The sequence below is a fragment of the Equus asinus genome, chromosome 2 (assembly GCF_041296235.1).
Source record: "Equus asinus isolate D_3611 breed Donkey chromosome 2, EquAss-T2T_v2, whole genome shotgun sequence".
NCBI classification, from domain to species: Eukaryota; Metazoa; Chordata; class Mammalia; order Perissodactyla; family Equidae; genus Equus; species Equus asinus.
This window is the reverse complement of record NC_091791.1, coordinates 88,205,282-88,227,151: the sequence shown is the minus strand read 5'-3', so window position 1 is coordinate 88,227,151 and position 21,870 is coordinate 88,205,282. Positions and strand designations below refer to the sequence as shown.

General features: G+C 49.9%; 1 protein-coding gene across 5 annotated transcripts in view; it reads left to right on the top strand.

Annotated features, from left to right (window-relative positions):
- Positions 1-21,870, top strand: part of WDFY4 (WDFY family member 4) — a 301,742-nt gene that overhangs the window by 259,178 nt on the left and 20,694 nt on the right. For all 5 annotated transcript variants that reach the window (XM_070493267.1, XM_070493276.1, XM_070493259.1 and 2 more), the window contains 5 exons: positions 738-857; positions 2,787-2,904; positions 4,625-4,734; positions 13,272-13,425; positions 16,034-16,125. In XM_070493267.1, the coding sequence (XP_070349368.1) occupies positions 738-857; positions 2,787-2,904; positions 4,625-4,734; positions 13,272-13,425; positions 16,034-16,125 (594 nt within the window). The remainder of the gene's footprint in view (positions 1-737; positions 858-2,786; positions 2,905-4,624; positions 4,735-13,271; positions 13,426-16,033; positions 16,126-21,870) is intronic.

Below are 21,870 nucleotides of genomic sequence, written 5' to 3'. Positions count from 1 at the left end.
CCCCAAGAAGGCCAGTCCTAGAGATGACATGGCAGCAAGAAAGTAACTCTTGATCACTCACTTGCAAAATCCTTTCCCAAGGAGCAGGCCACAGAAAGGAGAGACCACAGCACACAGGTCCCATATCAGAGATGAGAGCTCTATGGCAGCTCTCATTCACCAGTTGGGCTTGGTGAATTTTTCCCCAATACAGTCCCTGTCTCCATCTGTGACTGTACATATTAAGGCAGAGCACCCTAAGAGCGCATGTTATCCCAACGGGCAGGGACAGAGCAAAGAAAGTTCCTAAAGTCCCAGAGGAAGACAGCTCACTGAGCCCGTTGGTAAGGGCCTTTTTCTCTGTGACTGCAAAGTTCCCTCAGCTTATTTTTCCAGTCATAAAAGGCTTGGCAATAAGTTCCCCCCCCCCCCCAACATTTGTGCTATTACTTTGGTCAACTTTAGAGTATCACACCCAACAGTTAACAGAAAAGAAGGCTTTCCCCTGGGCTTTGGGCTGCTGAGCTGTATGTTTTTTCTGGCCGGCCTGGCTTCCTGATTATATTTGCTCCAGTTCGTACTGGCATTGGTGTGGCCTCCCCGAGTTGGCCCGGCTCAGGCACGAGGCACATGGTGTGTGCTGTCTGCTCTCACCTACACAGGGAGGGTCTCCTGCGGAGGGCTGAGAGGTAGACCCCGTGGCCCTGGGGAAGATGCCAAATGCATTTGGTTTATCCTCTCTTTGTCTCTTCTGGTAGAAAAGAGACATTAGCAATTTTGAGTACCTCATGCACCTCAACACGCTCGCCGGGAGGACCTACAATGACTACATGCAGTATCCGGTGTTTCCCTGGGTCCTGGCCGACTACACCTCACAGGTACGGTGTTCCCATAGGCAGGTGCCCGAAGCTTTCTGACCCTGGCCACCAGAGCACCCTAAGTCAGCACACAGGGCCTCTGCTACAAGGCCCAGTCCACCCACGCCCCAAGGCTGCTCCCTGCTCAGCCCCTCACCCTGGAGAAGGCCTTTGCAGTCTAGCTGCCTGGGCTGCTGTCTCAGGCTCCCCTGTGGGAATCTCCACCTGTGAGATCATCTACACGACCAAGACAATAGCCAACACGAGCCCCCGAGGGCCACTGGCTGACTCGCTACGATGAAGGTAAGTGATACCCATCTGCTGGGAGACTGCCATGGACCAACACTGGTCCATCAAAGGAAGTGGGACACGGAATTTGTTCCTAAAGTCAATATGGAGAGAGAAAGGGAGAGACAGGAGAGAGACACAGAGACACAGAGACCTAGAGAAAATTAACTACTCCCCTGTAACCTGACTTCAGTAACTGAGATGATGGTATGTGGCCTTCAGCCAGGATCTGTACTGAGACATGTAGCCATAGGGGAAGCTGATGGCAAGACCAGGGTATTCGATTTTTTTGGCTTCTGCCCCTGGACCTCAGCAGGCAGGGGAGAGAGAAGGACCACAGCTGGACCAAGGTGACGTCATGGGGGAATGTCCAGGGTATGAAGCAGTGTCCCCACCACCTGGGCTGTGGCCATCAGGAGGTGTGTTGGCTATGTGTATAAAGGGCGGAAGGTGGCTGGGTTCCGGTTCAGACCAGCTCTGGCCAGTCCTGCCTCGGGCTGCTCCAATGGCTGAACCTCAGATTTGGGAGAGGGAGTTTGGGTCTTCCATGACCTCCTGTCCCCACTGAGGACACTTACCACAGCAGACCTTCTCTCACCAGCTGTGTGTTGCTTCTTATTGCACCCATGATCATCTGAGGCTGTGTTTCAGAAACGGAACTTGAAAATCCCAACTTGAACTCACATGTTGCAAAGCGGTGGCTGACCAGCTCCTTTTGTCTAGCCCGTATGATGTATTTAAAATTTTGATTACTTCTCAGTGTTTAAAAATCAGGAGATTTCTCCTAAAAGTCTGGATTCCCAATATCTTTTGGGGAATCAGGAGATCGGCAAATGTGAAGCCCGTTCTGCCCTGGCACAACCAGCTGGAGCTGAGCGCGGGTCTCCACCTGTGCTGTCTCCACTGGGGTCTCTGAGTCTCTGCCTCACTCTTGCCCCACCTGGCTTCTGCAGGTGTGAGGTGGTGACAGCTCCTGCCTCCCCAGGGCAACTGTGGTAGTTCCCTGCTGGTGAAGGGCAGTGGTGGGGGGAAGAAACAGCTCCTTCTATAAAGACATGCCAACCCCAGGGAACATCTCTGCTCCAAGTCCCTGAGGACACCTGGCCCTGAAAAGTCTTCAGGTGTCCACTGTCCTCTGTTCCTAAGGGCAGGGAAGGGGCGACATCACATGCTTCCACTGCCCAGAAGGGAGTGGCCTCCAGAAAAATGAGGCCGTCCCTCCCTTTTCCTCCCCAGACAGATAGATGACTTCTAACTTCTTAGAGAATCAGTTTGATTCTAAGCAAGGACCGTGAACTACGACGCAAACTGCTCCGCGAGGGCCGGAGCCAAGTGGCTCTGAGACAACAGGAATTCTTTTGAAAGTGTCTCTTTGGGAACTGGTGGCGAGGTTCTGATTTGGGTCAAGGCGGAACAGGTTCACTGTGAACTCAATCTTTCCCTCCTCTTCGTTTCCAACTCTCCCCTAGTAAGTCTTTGTGGATCACTGGCTCTGGGGCCATAAAACCTCAGCTCGCCTGCTAATCACCAGAGGGGGGTCAGCCCAAACGACCATAAACCAATAAAGAGAACCATAAAACTAAAGAGCGTGGCTCCCGAAGTCTCGCTGGGGCACACGAGGGTCTGAGGGGAGTTCACTCCAGCAGCCCATCTGCCTTCTAGACGCTGAACTTGACGAATCCCAAGACTTTCCGAGATCTTTCGAAGCCCATGGGGGCCCAGACCAAGGAAAGGAAGCTGAAATTTATCCAGAGGTTTAAAGAAGTTGAGAAGACTGAAGGTGGGTAGATCCCAGCTTGACTGTTTTTTCTGCAATACTGTTCATCCAAATGCTTTGAAATGCTAATTGATGGCTAGTTAAGAGATCATCTCAACTACTGACAATTCCATTTGAATAGAGTGCTCTCCATTCAGTGGTCCGCACCTGGCTGCATGGCTGCATGAGAGAATCACCTGGGGATCTCAGAAAATATACCCATGTCCAGGCCCCACCTCTAGAAATTCTCATTTAAATAAGTCTGCAGTCAGGTCCAGCCCGGGAGATTCTCATGTGCCGCCAAAGTGTTTGCTTTGCTCAAACACTTTGAAATAAACATATAACTATGAAAACAAGGGATATCCGTCTCCGTGAACCACGAACCGTTCCCTCGAGAACCAGAGGCAGCACATTTTGGGAGGGCTCGCTTGGCCCTGAGGCCCTGCCTTGGGTGAGCAGGTTCTAGGCAGGATAAGGATGTTCTTGCTGCATCCCACCCAGCCCACACAGCCCCCTGAGGCCGCCTGGCCTCTGCCCAGGACCTCTGCTCTGCGCTGTGCAAGGGGCTGGCGCTCAGACTTGCTCAGGGGAGGTGGGAGGAGGTGGGCAGGCCCTCCTTGATCTACTCATCTCCTCCTGAGCCTGAAGTCCCCCACCCCAGATGCTGCTCCTCTGGCTGCCATCAGGCATTGCTGGGTGCTTGTCACTGAGGCAGGCCAGAGGAGCATCAGCTCTCACCAGCTGTGTCCCAGGCAGGGCCCAATGGGCTCTGTTCTCTCCCATCTTAACCTGGGTGTGTGTTGGAGTCAAACACTGAGTTTGGGCCCTTGCACAAGTACCTGCAAGAACCTCCCAAACAACTCTGCTTTAGAGAACTCGTGCACGGCACGAGGGTGGGCCTCAGGCTGGGTGTGGGGCTGGCAGTGAGGGGGCTGAGCAGAGACTTGGGGGAGCCAGCTCAGGCCGCTGCTGACCATGCCGCCTGCCAGCTCTGCCACTCACTGCTGATGAAAGCAAGTCTCTGATTCACTCTGGCTTCTTCATTTACAAAATGGGGATAATGAACACCACCGACTCACAGGGTCACTGTGTGGACTCAGGGAGACATCAGCGATGGCTGGTGCACAGCATGCACAGTGCTCCACAACGGACAGCGTCGCTGTTACTCTCTGCTGGAGTGGTCTGGCCGTGGCATTGCTTCTGCCTCAGGGTTCCGGCCCCCCCAAACCCCAGATGGAGCAGAATGGAGACGTTTATGCCTCTGCCCACTGCCGTCCAGGCCCCTGGGAGTGAGGAAACCTGTGTCTTCACACGCACTGGGTGTCCCTGAGTTAACAGGCCCCCTCCTCACATAGGTAATTCTGTTCTAAAGACAACAGAAGAGACAGTGCTGCTGGTAGGATTGTTGGCATCTTGGCGTTTCCTATGTGCTCCTCGGGTCAGAAGCCAGAGCGCTACCTCTCCACGAGTCCTCAGGACGGCCTTCCCGGAACCTGGCTCTGCCCACTGTGTTAAGGGCAGACCGCTGAGGACTCGGGAGGTGTGGCATAGGGTCATGAACGTGCTTTCGCCCCTGGTGGCTGTCGGCCCAATTACGGTGCCATGTGTGAGCAGAACGCCCAGCCGCCCCCAGCCTGCAGGCGCTCTCTCATCAGGGCTCGTGCTTGCTGTTCCCGAGCATAGCGTAAACTGCGTGTCGCCAGCACAGATGGGAAAGCCACCCCAGGGAGTCCTCTCTTTGCAGGAGACATGACCGTCCAGTGCCACTACTGCACTCACTACTCCTCGGCCATCATTGTCGCCTCCTACCTGGTCCGGATGCCACCCTTCACCCAGGCGTTCTACTCTCTGCAGGTGAGCTCCCTCGTCCCCTACACACACGTGCATTCACACACACACAGCTGTTCTCACAGACTAAGAGCTGGGCTTTGATGGGGGTGCCTTCCTGCTAGAAATCCAGTCTTTGGCCATTGGTTCTCACCTGACACTGCCTCCAGGATTCCCGGCTGTCCAGCCGAGGCGTGCTGCTCTTCATCAGTTACGCCTGCACGTCTGCCCAACAATCTTGCAAGAAGACCCTGAAAAATCAGGGATGAGTGAGAGAGATGCAAAAAAAATACTTAACATAAATAAGTTTTAGTGGAAAAGGACAAGCAGGAAGCTTGAAGACTTCCTTGAAGTAGGGGGTCAAAGATTAGAAAAATAAACACAAAGGAGGAAGAATAAAAGAATATCACTTGTGACACGGAAAAACATAAAGCTATGCCAAGTACAAGCCAAAAGGCTTGAAAGGACAAACACAATATTTGAATACTGAAATGAGCAGCTAGACCAGAGAAAGAAACTAACCAACTCGCCCACCCACAAACTAACAGACAGTCATGCCAGCTTAGGATTGCCAGATTTTACAAATAAAAATACAGAAGGCCCAGTGAATTTGCATTTCAGATAAACAATGATTTACACTAAAAAGTTATTCGTTGTTTACTTAGAATTCAAATTTAGCTGAGCCTCCTGTATTTTACCTACCGCCCTATACAAGGAAGTCAGCAATCTGACTCTGAGTGGGTGCTGGTGCCCAGGGCCCTTGGGGTTGCTGAGACAGAGTCCCTCCTAGGCAACTGAGAAGTTCTTTTTCTCTCTCCCCTCTGACCCCATCACTGAGCTCCTGCATGCAGGTTATCCCAGGAGCACAGCCTATGATGGAGCTGTGGGAGAGGCCTCGGGCAGCCTGCCTGTAGCCAGTGGGCTCAGCCAGCTCCAAAGCAAATACTCCACAGGGCCCGAGTGTAGGGCCTGACCTGACTCAGGTCTTGCAAAGGTCCTATGGAGAGGGAGGCAAGACCACAGTGGGTCACGGCCACTGGATGTGCATGAGTTGCTCTGACAGCTAAGCCTCACCAGCAGGAAAGCATGAGTGTGCCAGGAATGGTGTTTTTTGGTCTGACCTCACCAGCAAGGTCACTCTTTACAGTCACTCAGATGCCCTTGACCCTGAAAGACCAAAGGCCACCCTGGGTTAGCACGAAAGCCAACTCCTGGGCCCTCGGCAGGAACGGGTAGCCAAGGTCAAGGCGCTTTCTACAATAAGGAGCAAAAACCCGCCGTCTTCTGTTTCTTGGCACAGTCTTCGCTCTCCTTGGCGGCGTGGATCGTCTAGACATTGTATAACCCCCTCTCTCTGGAAATTCGCTCAAAAATAATAAGTGTGCTTCCCCTGAGCCTTTCTCAGGCAACAAGCATTTTAAGTAAGTTTGGTTTGGAGAGCGAACAGTCCCAGAGCTGTACCCCATGCCAGGAATCCCATCCAGATGTTGCTCGTTAATCCACAAGAAATGATGATGGCCGTTGATGACGGTGATGCATTCCTCTATGGCATTCCTCCCAGGGACGTCTGGATGCTTGAAGTTTCCCCTTGCCCCTCCAGTCTAATGCACTGAAGCCCCATCTCTGCCTATTACTAAGGGTCCTTTCACAGAGGGGCAGAGTGAAATAGAAACAGCACCAGCTATGAGATTTACATCCCAGCTCTGCCACGTAATAGATGCAAAATCGTCTGCCAGTTACCTTACCTCTGGAAATGAGGGTTCATTATGCACCTCTCAGTGGGCTGTTGAGATGGAACGAGGAAATGTGGGTAAAGCCCTCACTCAGGGCTTGAGACCACACAGGTGATCAGTCATCCCAAACCCACTAGGACACAGGGTTAAGGCCACTTTGAAGCTAGTCACTACTAGTTTGAGCTGATTTTAGCCAGTTTGGTCCTTTGGTGACCAGACTAAACTGGTGTGACATGGTCTAAACCAGGGTGAGATGGTCAGAACCAATTTATTTGCTTTCAGGGACACAAATGCAGTCATATCAGCCTGAGCCTTTGACTCCCATGGGGAAGTCTGCCATGCCTCCAGTTTTTCGGGGTTCAAATCTATCTGTGGTGTGTTGGCCCATCTGAATGGAAATTCTTCAAGCTCCCCACGTGTGTGCTTCTGAACTGGTTTCACCTTCCTGCTTTTAACTGACTCTTCTAGTGGGTCAGAAGTGGTCCAAGCCTTGGGAACCAGCGGAAGAACCGACAGTCTTCTGCTTTTTCCTTAGAATAAAAGATGAATTTTAACTCTGAAGGAATGAGTAAAGGCTACATCTGGAGGCAACATGCTTGACTCCCTTTGGGAATCCTGGGGCCCTCACAGTCCTTAAGAATGTTCCAGCATCCTCCTGAAGTCAGGCTCTCCCGTCCATCCTGCCCTGCCTCCTAGGATGCAGACTCATTTCTTTTCCAGAGACCTCTGCTTCTCCCCTGGGTGGTGACAAGGAGAGGACCCTCACTATATTCTTAACAGCCTGAGACTGCCATCCCCAGCGTGGACTGTGGCGTGGGGAAGGGTAAGAAGGGTAGTGCAGAATCAGGGCAGTGAGGCCTTCTCCCTTTATCCAGAGAGCAGGAAAGCGAGGATGTCGGGTCTTTCCAGAGCCGGGCATATATACAAGAGTCAGCATGAGGAAGGGCACGCTTGTCCACCCTGCATTGAGCAGCCAGCCTTCTGTCTATTAGCATGAATAGGCCCGAGTGACATGCTCACTCGAACGCTTGGCCATGTAGCACCTTTGGCGTGGAGAGCTGTGTGCCTGTGTGGTGCACCTGCTGTGGGCTGATGCACTGTTAAGAGGCAGGTATGGCATCCTTTGGACACTGGTACCTGCCAGGTAGGTACCATGCAGAGAGATGCGGCCAGTGCCAGGGGCTCTCACGGCACCCTGAGAATTGCAGTGCAGCATCTTCCGATTTCTGGGTGTGAGGTGTGCTTTCCTCCCTTCACGTTTAAATCTTAAGTTTGAGCTGCTCTTAGAATTGATGCCTACCTTGATTGTTGCTATGTGTGCTTGTTTGTTTGCCCCAAATCTGTGATTACAATGATAGACTCTTACGGTCCAGAAGATATGGTATATAGACAGTGTGACCTGAGCAGGTGATACATGCAGACGGGACAAACACATCTGTAGGGCTGTGTGCTCCCGTGGAGGGGTGAGACTACTTACTGTCTGCCGGAGCTGGGGGCTTTCTCCCAGGATGCTGTCATTCTCGAGAATCTCACCTGCCTGGAGGAGCTGAGAGCCATGAGCCTTCGTAAGTTGACTCACCGGGAGCTCATGCCACTGCTGGGGCCCCGGCCCAGGCCCCTGTTTCTGCCCCAGTAAGAGCACCAGTTGCTCTCAGTTGCTGTCAGACCCAGACTGGGCAAGACAGGGCAAGGCTGCCAGTGCCCAGCAAGGACACAGTGGCAGTGCTGCTGCTGCATCTAATAAGGCGCTGAAATTAAGTGCTAGGTTAATGAAGTCACAGCCCATGTGAAGTCAGCTGTCACCAGCAGCTGAGAAGGTTATTCTGAACCAGCTGAGGCGAGAAGGCTGTGGTTTGCAGAGGACACATGCCGGCTGCAGAGAGACCCGTGAGCAGCACTTGGCCTGCCAGGCTGTTCACCTGGGGGCTCCGCGGGCGCCAGCCCTGGGGTTCCGGTGGAGTCGTGTCCAAAATAAAAGTATAATTCTTCTTATGCCGACCCAATGAGGAGTATTAGAAAAGGCACATGTAACAGAGTCAGGCAGACCTGGGACAAAGTCCTGGCTCTGGGACTTTCTAAGTGGTAGTGTTGAATAACTGAGCCTCAGACCTCCTCCTTCACAATGAACCCTGACTCGGAGGTGGTGGTTCAGTCAGACACGTGCAGCCCGAGTGCTCCACACGCGTCTGCTCCTCCACCCTAAGAGCAGGCAGCGAGCTCTTCAAAGTGCCTTTGTGGGTTTTATTTGAGTAAAAGGCCACACCCTACAGGAAGGAAGGCTGATGGCCGATCTGGGCTTGGCCCATCCTTTGTTGAGAGCAGGACTGACGAGGCAGCAGAACCCGCCTGGCTTCCCACATCCTGCTGAGCGAAGCTCTGGGCTTCCAAGCAGGGGGCGCCGGGCGTTTTCTCAGCAGGGCTGCGGGCGGCACCACACCCCTACCGGCCTGCGCACATCACCCCAGCGCTTGTTGATGGTGTTGCTGCCTCCAGACTGCCCGGACGGTGCCCCGCCCCAGGACCAAAGCCCCCCCACCCCCATACGCCACCTTCCGTCCCCATAACCTCCAGATCCTCCTTCTTCTTGTTCCGAGCCCCTGGTCACCTTCCCTACGCGTACTGAGACTGGGGCTCAAGCCCCATGGCTCCCGGGTTCTAGTCTATGAAGGGAGAGGGACATGGAAGCGGGCTCGTCCGTCCCTCCTCCTGTGTGCCTGGTACCTCACACACTCTCATGTTCACTCCCACACAGGCACACTCACCCCCACTCTCACACTCATCCCCTACACTCACCCCCACTCACCCACACTCTCATACTTACCCATATGCTCACACACTCACCCCCACTCACCCACACTCTCATACTTACCCATATGCTCACACACACACCCCCACTCACCCACACTCTCATACACACGCGCACACATTCTCACGTACTCGCACACACATTCTTGCTTCCTCACCCACAACAGCGATCCGAGGTTGTCAGAGGGCCTGGGAGGTCACAGAGATTCCGAGACCCCCTTGAGCTCACGTAGGAGGTGGATGCGGAAGTCCTGGCCATGGGCCTGGACGCACAGTGACTGCGCTGCCCTGCCTTGGGCACAACTCAGGCCGGGTGAGGCCCCACCGGGCCTGTTGGCGAGTTGTCTCCAGGGGACACCTTCACGTCACTGGAGGCACATCTGCTGGGAGCACAGGTCAGCTGCCCTAGATCCGGCCCCCTGTCTGGGTGCAGTGGTGGGCTGATTTGGGTCAGTCCCACCTGGAAGGAAGAATAGACTTTCTGGCACATATTGTAAAAATATCTGTGTTTTAAGTGTCCTTGAGCATGAACTCAAGTTGCTGCAGGTCAAGATTAAATGGTTTTTTCAACATAGCTTCCCTACCCACGTTGGAGAGGGTTTTTAGCATGTTGCCATTGAAATGCTCATCTGGGGACACGGGTGCACACAGACTCTTTGTCCTCAATGAAAGGAGTGGTGGCTTTAGTGCAGAACACGCCTTTCAAGGATGTTTCCGTTTTTAATCGATGTACCATAATTATGGACTTTGGCCTGATTTGACTCATGTTAGTGTCCAGCGGCAGTCCTGGTCACCCAGTTCGTCCCCCATTATTTTACGTTTAATTTTGATTATCTCTTAGCAAAATTGAGCACCTCTTAAAGTATTTCATTTGAAGAAGGACGCCTAGGGTTATATTGCTTCTGAGCCCTTAAATACGCAAAACGTCTTTCTAGGGTCTTTACATATGAGCCATGTCTTTGTTGTTAGTGCCGTTGAGTTGATTCTGACTCCTAGTGACCCCGTGTACAGCAGAGTGGAGCCCTGCTCGATCTTTTTGTGTCATCCTCGCACCTTCCTGTGCTACATCTGACAACGCTCCACTGCTGCTCGTAGAGTTTTCATGGCCAGTTTCTTCGGAAGTGGGTGACTAGGTCCTTCTTCCTCGTCTGTCTTAGTCTGGAAGCTCCACTGAGACACCACCACCATGGGTGACCCTGCTGCTATTTGAAATAACTGTGGCATAGCTTTCATCATCACAGCAACATGGACCCATGTCTTCGCTGGGCATAAAATCCACAGACTATGACCTTTTGCCTCAGAAACCTCCAGCCTTGGCTCCTTTGTCCCTGGGAAAAGTCTTATGCTAATAAGAGGTTGTTCCTTTCTTGATCATACTAACCTTGCTATTATTATTATTATTATTATTATTATTATTATTTTGTCTGTTTGGATACACATAGGATTCATTGTTCTTTATATTCGAGAGTATCTGCAGAATAGATTTAGGAGCAGATCTTGCCTCAGTAATTCTCTCTGATCACTTTGTTCCCGTCCAATCTCTAGACTTAATTTTGCTGTTGTTTTATTGTATCTTGTTTTGGACTTTCCTTATGGAGCTGCTCGGTCAACCATAATTGTGCCTCTCTGCCTCGCTCCTTCTCTCTCTTTCTTCCTTCTAGCCTCTCTTCCTTCTCTCCTTTTTCCCTTTCCTGAGAATCAAGTCCCGACTCACTGCTGGCAGCCACCAGAGTTGCATCAACCTGCAGACTTCCAGTCCAAGTAAGAAAACAGCTGCACTTTTTCTTCCTGGAGATATGGCATTCGTTCCATATCACAGCAGCGAGAAAACCCATTAATTTTGAAACAAATGTATGCAAATACATTTATTAATATAGGAAATAGGAAAATCAGTTATTGCTTCCTTTATAAATAATACAGGCTTAAGTTTTAAAGATATTACTTTTGCTAAAATGCATTAGACAGCTGTGAAAAAAATAACATTTTTCTTTGTGGTAATATCTTTAACCAGATTTGTAGCACTAACAATATTTCCTATGTATATATTATTTTTATTTAATACAGGTAATCTTTTTATTACCAAATCACATTGTTTCTCAGGAGATTACCATCAGCATTCATAAAAGCTGCAAAAGGAAAACAGGCCAAGGAGGAGACATCAATCTCCCATGGATGGAAGGCTTGGCTGCAGACTGAATACACAAAGCTCTTAATATGTTTCAGTGAGCTACTTGTTAGATGCAGATTTATTTAGAAACACTCCCCTCCATTTTGTTGCCATTTGAATTTGAATTTGATGGTGGACGTCAACTGCTAATTTCAACCAAGGGCAAAGCGACCTTGGCTCTCTTGGTGTCCCTTTCCCTATGCAGAGAATGACTCATGCATCTCACTCGATCCTCGAGTCTGATTTGGAAAATCGACCAGCCCACCAGGATGCCCAAGTGTGGCCGGCCTCAGGTGTGTGGCAGGCTCTCCCTTCTCAGAAACAGCCGAGTCCCCTTGCCCCACATGCAGTTGATCATTTGTCCAGGCCCAGAGATTCCCCAGGGAACTGACACAAAAGCACAGCATGTCCTTTGGAGATGCATCCACAGTGGGACCCCAGTTCTGCCATTCACTGCCTTGGGAAAATCAGTAAACTTTGAGGAACCTCAGTTTTCTGGTCTGCAAAATGGAAGTACCCATTCCTTCCTAATGCACCTGCTGTGAGGACTGAGAGCATCTATGTTATGTATGAAGTGCTAACATAGAGCAGACTTGCCAAGAGAAGGTTCTTGTCCTTCTTTCCCCTTCATCCATGCTGTGGCTGCCCAAAGCTTCCTTAGGTAAATGCTGATGGGAGACCTCAGCCCTCTGAAAAGTGAAGGGAGCTGACAGGGCAGAGGAGGGCACTGACATTCCGGGTCTTACCCCTTCATTCTTGGTGCCACATATGCACTCTGCAGAAGTTGGCAGAAGCAAGGCAAGTTCTGGCTGAACAAAGGCCCAGCAGTGATGGGGACAAGTGAGCTAATGGACCCCAGGGAAGAAAGCATCTCTTGGGCATCCCTCAACTTAAGTTGACCCAAATCCCAGTTGCAGAAGCTTTCTGGCTGCCCTTCTGCCCCCAGCGTCTTCATTCCTCCAAATGGGACCTCTCTGCCTCCTCCCAACCCCACCCCACCATCCCCAGCCCAAGACAACCTGATGAATAAGGATGGCATCAACTGAAGACACTGACAATTCAGATGAGAGGAATGGAGAATCCAAGGAAATAATTTGCTTTAGGTCTAACCTGGTCCCATCTCAGCTCCCAAGCTTGAGACTTCAGCAAGCCACCTGTAGAAACGGGCCTTGGAACCAAGGCTGGCCCTGGTGGGTGCTGCAGACATCTTCACTTCGTGAACCAGCCTCCCATCCCTCGAAGGCTGGTGTGCCTCCAGCTCTCCATCCTCAGGCTCATTCTCTCTTGTCAAGGCTGCTGTTAGTTGTCACCAGGGCCCTGACCTAACCTGCTTTCCTCCACCTCTGTTCCTGGCGGAGGGCTTGCCCTCAGCTCAGAACACTCTGCATCTTCTCTGCCACCAGGCTTGCTGACTCAGCAGGGGTCAACTTCTCCAGGAAACTTGCCCTGACCTCCTTGTATAATGTCTCATCCGCTCTCTGTCCTCTGGTTGGGTCTTTGTGCCTGGTTCAGAACTGGCTCTCCGCAAATGTGCGGGAGATGAAGGAATGGTTTTCCTGTCTCTGATCTGAACCCAGATTTCCAAACCTGGGAAACATTGATCTCTTCAATTATAGTGGATCATGCATCCTCTGTGGAAGCTTCCAGAGAATGCTTGAGCAAATAGATGCATGAAGAAACTGTCTCACACACATGTGGGTTGATGAATGGACGTGTGTGTGGGTGTGATTAAAAAGTTCTAATGTCAGAACCCACGCCTAAGTGACAGAACGGACGAGTGGGGGCCCACACGAGAGCTCCCTGTGCAGCCTGAGTTCTCACTGCACGCAGCTGAGCGTGTCGGCCCCTTTTCCTCACAGGGCGGAAGCTTCGATGTGGCAGATAGAATGTTCCACAGCATGAAGAACGCGTGGGAGTCGGCCTCCAGAGAGAACATGAGTGACGTCAGGGAGCTGACCCCGGAGTTCTTCTACCTGCCCGAGTTCCTAACCAACTGTAATTCGGTGGAGTTTGGTGAGTGGGTGCCTGGGCAAGGCTGGCCGGCCCGGGCAGTGGGGGCTCTCTGTCCTGCAGGGCCCCAGCTGTGACTATATCAGTATCTTGGCTGAGCAGCTAAACAGGCCCTACACCAGACCAGTGCGGTTGGCGGGAGGCCTCCCCTGGGCAGCAGCACCCAGTGCAAAGGTGAGAGCTGAGGAAGGATGCTGGGACCCAGGCTGCCAGGGCTGCTGTGAGCCAGGGTCCCAGCCATGACCCTACCTCTGAGGGTCCCCAGGCCTCAGTGTGCAGCGAGGCGGCAGCCAGGGAGCAGGAGCTCTTGCTAATAGCCAGGTCTGGCACTGCCCTGCTGCGTACCTTGGACAAACCCTTGCCTTTCTCTGACCCATTTTCCTTCATGTCCCACAAATGGGTTAACCTGGCCTCCATGAGCAGAACCTAGAGGTGCTGTGTCTCCAGGGAGAGATTGCTGGGTGGCGTCCAGCGGCAATTTTGCAGGCACCCTTGATGGTTCCTCGTCCCTGCACTTCAGACCCCTTCTCACCTCCTACTCGACAGGAGGAACAGAAGTTTCAGGAGGCCCCAGCAGGCAGGTCCCCTGGTGATGCGTATGTACTGCGGGAGCCCCCACTGCAAACGTCAGGGGAACTTTCATGGTCAGAGCCTGGGGTGGCGCGTGAGCATCTCTCCACCCAGAGGCAGGGGAAGGGTCTCGCCTGCCCTGTGGAGGGCACACCTGGTGCCCCAGAGGTCCCCTCCCTCAGGGCCCTTCTTCCTCCAAACAGCATATAGGGGCACACACCTGGAGCTAGGCCAGGAAGGGCCCAGGGGACACGGACGAGGAGATCCAGCCTCTGCCCCAGGCACTCACCTCTTGTACGGTGGTTCACAGCCAGAATACCTGGAGAGCATTTAAAGCATGCCCAGGGGGCTGGCCAGGTGGAATAGCGGTTGAGTTTGTGTGCTTTGCTTCAGCAGCCTGGGGTTCGTGGGTTTAGATCCTGATCGCGTTCCACACCGCTTGTCAAAGCATGCTGTAGCAGCATCCCACATACAAAATAGAGAAATACTGGCACAGATGTTAGCTCAGCATAAAAGAAAGAAGAAGATTGGCAACAGATGTTAGCTCAGGGTCAGTCTTCCTTACCAAAAAAAAAAAGAAAGAAAATGCCCAGGCCCAGGCCCAGCAAGTCTGACCCCATGGAACTGGGTGGCCTCAGCAGTGTTCCAGGTTCTCAGATGCCTCACATGCACCAGGGAGGGTAATTCCACAAATACAAAAGGCAGTTCCCACAGGGCATGGTGAGACCATGAAAGGAGAAGTCAGGGGCTAGAAACCAGGAGGAGGGGCGGCCAGCCAGCCTGGGGTTGGGGGAGGGCTGGACGGAGAGCACCAACTCTGCCTTGGACCTGAAGGTGGGGCTCTGCAGACGGCAAGGGGCTCAGCTGCAGAAATGCCGCACACACCAGGGACCAGGTGTCCTCAGGGAAGTCAGGACAAGGGTTATTGAGTATCTCCTGTGTGCAGGCACTTTTTTAAGCACTGAGGGTTTAGTTGGGTCTCCTGGGACAGATGACCCTGAAAGTAATTGTATTCTGTGCAGGGATGAGGAGAGGAGATAGAAAATAGAGAAAAATAAATAAGTGAAACTGTCAGACGCTGAGAAGCCCTAGGAGGAAAGCAGGTAGGAAATGGTTCGAGAGTGACCCAGAGGGCCCTGTGCTGTTCTGGTCCCCAGGAAGGCCCTACCTGAGAAGGTGAACTGAGACCAAATGATGAGAAGGGCCACTCCAGGTGCAGCCCTGTGTGCCAGAGAGAGGGTGACGGATCTATTCCGCTGGCACCACGAGGGCCCTGGGGGGAGTGAGCAAGACAAGACCATAGCTGATGTTTACTGAGCAGCCCCCACCTGCCTGGGATTGTTCTAAGCACACTGTGTGTGTCTTCTCTTTTAATAGCAGCCCTGGGAGGAACAGGGAGGAAAGGGAAGCCCTAAGAGGGTCAGCAGTGCGCTCAGGGCTGTGCAGCTATGGGGAGGATGGAGACTCCGGCTGGAGTCTCCAGCCTCCTTTTCTTAACGTCTGCGGAAGCTCCCTCTTAAAACCTTGCTGCCCTCACTTTAAAACTGGAGAGGGAATGTATAAATTATAACATCAATTGAAGAGTCAGTAGGACAGTGTGTGCTAAATACTTAGCATAGTGCCCTGGCGGAGAGGTAGGTGCTCAAAATACGACAGCTTTTATGGTTATTGTTATGATCCCCTATTGTTTTAGTGTTGGATGAAAAGCGCCCAGGTGAAAAGGCATAGAGTGGTGGGGAAGAAGACATACCAACAATGCCGGCACTCTGATCATTTTACACGCCTGTGAACCAAGCACACACTGCCTGGGAAGCAAGGAGGGCCTTGTGGAGGGGTCAAAGGCTTAGAGCCCAAGTAGGAATATTCCAGGCAGGTGTGGGTGGGGGTCACTCCAGACAGAGGAGGCAGGACACAGCTCACAGCCTGACCTGCACGGGATCGACAGTCCCGGACATCATTTTCATCATGTTTCCACCCTCTGGTTCCTAGCCCACTTTGGCTCCCATTTACCCAAAGCTCTGCTGTTTCTCACCCCATTCAGGCTGCATGCAGGACGGGACAGTGCTGGGGGACGTGCAGCTCCCTCCCTGGGCTGATGGGGACCCTCGGAAATTCGTCAGCCTACACAGACAGGTGAGTCGAGCAAGGTCACGCCAGAGGCCCTGGTATCCGGAAGGAGGACCTCAGCATCACCTCAGCCTCCAGGGGGGCTTTCTGTCCAATGGAGGGCTAGCGACAGGCACTTCTGAGGCTCTTAGATCTGGAGAGTCCAGAGAAGGGGCTGGGCTATGTCCCAGCTTGGCAGGAAATGACTTGGGTTCTAGGCTCTTTCAAGAGCCCCAGAAGGCTTGTGCCAGTGTGTTGTAGGAGTCACTGGGGGAAGCAACTTCAGGTTCTTGTTGAATGGGGGCAAGTCAGTGTCCTTAGCCAACCCTGCAGGCAGGCCCACTCCCTGGACCGTACTGCCCAGTATAGCTCGGAGAGGGGCTCCCACTGGCCAAAGGATATACCAGGACTGGGAAGGACTTGGCTTATTACCAGAAAGGCTGATGCAGGTAGAGGCCAGAGGCCATTTTAGGATACTTATTCTAGATCGAATACCTGAGTTAGCATAAACACATGAAAATGTGTTCAACATCATTCGTCATAGGGAACCATAAATTAAAACCACAATGACATGCGACTTCACACTCACAAGAATGGCTAGAATTTAAAATTCTGATAATACCAAGAGTAAGCAAAGATGTGGAGCAACCAGAATTCATCACACATTGCTGGCGGAAAAAGCAAAATGGTACAGCCACTTTGGAAAAAAGCTTGGTAGTTTCTTATAAAGTTGAAGATACATTTGCCATGTCATCCAGCAATTCCACTCAAAGGTATTTACCCAAGAGAAATGAAAAATGTCCACAGAAAAGTGTGTGCATAAATATTCATCAGTTTTATTCAAACTAGTCAAAAACTGAAAACAACTCAAATGTCCATCAACTGGTAATGGAAAAACAAGTGATACATCCGATGGAATATTACTCAGCAATAAAAGGGGACAGATTACTGATACAAGGAGCAACATGGATGAATCTGAAAAGCATTTTCCTAAGCAAAAGAAGCCAAAACCCAAAGCTACATACCATGGGACTCTATTTATGTGACATTCTGGAAAAAGTAAAACTATAGGGACAGAAGGCAGGTTAGTGGTTATTAAGGTCAGGAGTAGGAGATGATGGGAAAGAAGTACAAGAGAATGTTTCGAGTTAATGTAAGTGACCTATATCTTGATTATGATGGTGGTTACATGACTGCATGCATTTGTCAGAACACATTGAACTATACATTTAAAAAGGTCGAACTTCATTATATGTAAATTGTACCTAAAAGGAAAAAAAAATCTAGGACAGACCTGACTAGTAACAACAAAGCTGTGCCTTCTCCTCTGGACTTCTCCCTTGGCAAGGAGAAAATTCTTCCCTGGTTTATCCTTACCTCTGGAAATTCAGAAACAGCAGTCACCCCTCCTGTGGGCCATGGGTCTTGAGTACTTAGGCCAGAGGTGAACTTGACCTTCAGGTGGCAGCAGCCCTTTCCTTAGATGTTCTCAGAAAAGTTCTTGGCCTAGGGTGAGTGAGCAGGCTCATTCTGCAGGCATGACTGCTGTTGCCAGTGGTCTGTGGTAGGGTGTGTGTGTGTGTGGGGGGGGGGGGTATTGATCAAATAACCACACAAATAATAGGGAAACTGTAGCTTCAAAAAGTGCTACAAAGGAGAGGCATGCAGTGCCGTGAGATAGAGGTTAGAGATGTGATCCTGGGAGGCTGGGTGGTGATGGCATGAGTGGGGAGAGCCCTTTTGGTGGAGTGAAGATTAGGTTGGAGTGGATTAGGATGTTGAGGATTGACATCAGTGAAAACGTCAGAGTAGGAACTTCTGAAAATCCTCTACTTCATAAAGGCAATAGGAATAATGGCAAAATTTGTCATAAGAAACTTTCAGAACTCTGGAAATTAGCCAAAGGCTTGGAACAATCAGGAGACTGTTCCTTCAAGAAAAATGGCTGAATCCTGGTAAGAAGAGCAAGCTTTGTAGAGATTTAACTTGCACTATCCCCATTCCTCCTCTCTAGCTCCATAGGAGCCTTGAAAACCAGCACCTCACAATCACAGTGAAAAATAACAGCCTGGTGGTCAATGGAGGGAGAAGACTTGGGCTGGAGGTCTTTCAAAGCCCCTTGCCCAGAGAACTGTCATTATTTGACCTGCCTGGTGGTTCCCTGGAAGACCCCCAGCAAGACTGTCTTTATTTTATGTGACTCAGAGCCTGCCCAGTGCAAACAGCCTTCTCTTCGGTGGCATTTGTCAAAAACAATCAGAGACAATTCTTCAATACTGTGGCTGCAGAGGCAGTGGATAATAATTGGACAAACAATAGGCTAACCAAAGAGATTAAAAGGAAAAACTAGGGAATGAGATGTTTCTAGGAGGCCTTGGAAAACTTCAAAATATCCCTGGGAACCTAGAAGGACAAACACATCTGTAGGGCTGTTTCTATGCACAAGGCTGTGCTTGTGCTCAAGATATAGTTAAAAAGGCCCTCAGCCCCCCACCCCCCAACTTCTGGCTTACACTGAGGCTCTGTGCAAGCAGAATGTGAAGGCAAAAGCAGAGTTTTAAACTACCTGGCTGAACATTGAAACCATGCCCTAACATGCACAGAAAGCCCCTTGGCAAAGACTGGGAGACCTACTGGTTCCAGGCATTTAAAGAAATCTTCATCAAATCATTAGCTGACCATTAAGCTAACAGAGTAGACACTTCAGTGGCCACATAAGAGAAAACACACAGACTTTATAGAACCAGTTCAGAAAAGTCACTAAACAAACAGCAATGACAGAAACAAATCCTCGGGAGAGAGAAGAATCTGATTTCCAGGATTGCCACATCATATTATTTAAAATGTCCAGTTTTCCACGAAAATTATGAGTCATGCAAAGAAAAAGAAAGTATAGCACATAACAAAGGAAAAAAGGCAGTCAATAGATACTGCCTATGGAAGCCCAAATTTTGGACTTACTGGACAAAGACTTTATTTAAATCAGCAACTGTAACTATGTTCAAAGAACTAAATAAAACTATGTCTGAAGAGCTATGGAAGAGTATTATAATAATATCTCACCAATAAGAATATCAATAAACAGAAATTGTATTAAGGCATGAAATAGAAATTGTGGACTGAAAAGGACAGTAACTGACATGAAAAATTCACTAGAAGGGATTAATAGTAAATTTGAGCAGGGAGAAGAAAGAATCAGCAAACTTGGAAGATAGGTCAGTTGAGATTATCCAGTCTGAGGAGCATAAAGAAAAATGAAGAGAGCCCAGAGACCTTAGAACACCCTCAAGCCTACCAGCATGTGTATAATGGAAATACCAGAAGAAGAGGAGAGAAAGCTACAGAAAGAATATTTGAAGAAATAATGTCCAAAAACATTTCAGATTTGATGCACAGCATTAATTTATACATACAAGACGTTCAATTATTTCTAAGTAGGATAAACTCAAAGATATCTACACCCAGATAAATCATAATCAAACTGTCAAAAAATAAAGTTAAGGGGCGGGCCCGCTGGCATAGTGGTTAAGTTCGCGTGCTTCACTTCAGTGGCCTGGGGTTCACGGGTTTGGATCCTGGGCACAGACCCACACACCACCTATTAAGCCATGCTGTGGTGGTGTCCCACATAGAAAGTGGAGGAAGATTGGCACAGATGTTAGCTCAGGGCCAATCTTCCCTACCAAAAGAAGAAAAAAGATAAAGGAAGAATCTTGAAAGCAATGAGAGAGAAGCAACTCCTCACCTACAAGTTATCTTCAATAAGAACAGTTAATATTTCATCAGAAACCTTGGAGGCCAGAAGGCCAGTGGTATGACGTATTCAATGTGCTGAAAGACTATCAACCAAGGATTCTATATCCAGCAAAAATATTACTCAAAAATGAAGATGAAATTAATTAAGACATTCCCTGATAATTGAAACTGAGAGAATTAATCACTAGCAGACCTGACCTATAAGGATTACTAAAAGGAGTTCTTCATCCAGAAATAAAAGGACAGTAGACAGTAACGCAAATCCATGTGAAGAAACAAAGGAAGTGAAGGATGATAAGGAAATGGAGATGATGAGGACGGGTAACAAAAATTTTGGTTGTCGGGGCTGGCCCTGTGGCCGAGTGGTTAAGTTTGTGAGTTCCGTTGTAGGCAGCCCAGTGTTTCATTGGTTCGAATCCTGGGCACGGACATGGCACTGCTCATCAAACCACGCTGAGGCAGCGTCCCACGTGCCACAACTAGAAGGACCCACAACGAAGAATATACAGCTATGTACCGGGGAGGTTTGGGGGAAAAAAAATAAAATCTTTAAAAAAAAAAAATTTTGGTTGTGAAGGAGAGAATAGTGCCTGGAAGAGATGGAAGGTTGAGAGAATGTTAAAGTTTTATTTAAAAATTTTAATAAGCCTGTTTAAAAGGCATTGGGAAAGAGAAGTTAAATACACAAGAGAAGGAAAAAGAAATTCCTGAGAAAGCAGGAAGATTTGGAATCCAAACCACAATTAGAAGGTTAGCTTTACGTCAGAGGTGGGCCAGCTCCTTCACCTACACAGGAGGCAAGGAGGTCAGGGGGTTGCAGATGAAGGTAGGTTTATATATGTTGTCAGGAAGATATGGGATTCCTAATTGGTGGCTTCTATTTTTCTCTGTAAAGTAGGAGATGTGGTCACCTGCTGAGAGTGGGCAGTGGGAGAGGGTCAGAGTTGAGGAGAGCGCAGGAAATGTGAAATAGTCATGTGGAGAGATGAAGCATGAGTTGACCAGAAAAACATATCTGGGTTTTCTGGCGATGCTCAATGTCCATTTGAGATTGGTGACCAAAAATTGTAGGATAATCAGTGTGCCCCCTTGTGTGATGTTCTCCAGATACTCTATTATAGTCATGAAGACAGAAGATATTTGAGTTTGCTCAAATTCAGTGTTGTGAAAAGACAGAGGTACACATGATTCAGTAACATAACAAGAGGCATTGACCAGGGTGTTATTGAAATGATGGGCCACTAAATCTAAGCTAGCTCAAAATGTGGCTGAAGACGGGCCAGCACGGTGGCATAGTGGTTAGGTTTGCACCCTCCACTTCAGTGGCCTGGGGTTCACGGGTTTGGATCCCAGGTGCAGACCTACACACTGCTCATCAAGCCATGCTGTGGCAGTGTCCCACATACAAAATAGAGGAAGATTGGCACAGATGTTAGCTCAGGGACAATCTTCCTCACCAATAAAAAAAGAAGAAGAAGTGGCTGAAGACAGGAAAGTGTTGATAGACTGCAAAGAATTAAAAGGGCAAGGGGGCTGGAAGTTCTGACAAGGTGGAAGAATAGTCTTAAGAAGTGGTTAAACAACAAGCAAAGTGAAGATATGACTTCATCAGCTGGGATGTTTGATGAGTGATTTTGGAGATAGAGGAGTTATGGATACCGACATGGGTGGTTTTGTGTCTATGAGAGTGAGTGACTTTAGGCGGAGTGGAGGCAGAAGTCACTGGAGAAGTGGAGCTTAAGGAACTGAGGTGAGAGGTTGAAATCCCTGAGGATGATGGCAGATCTTGGGGAAGGAAGGAAGGCATGGCCGGGAGTCACCATCTTTGATGAATGAGGAGAATGGAAGAGAAGCTGGTAGATGACAGCAGTGAGGATGGGGGGGTGGTAAATTACATCTCATGAAGCACAGAGGAGCAGATTTTTGGTCTTTTAACAGGAGGGTAGAGGAATAGTGGTCTGGAGGTGACAATGAGGATTAAAAGGACACCAATCCCACCTACTGGCCCCAAGACAC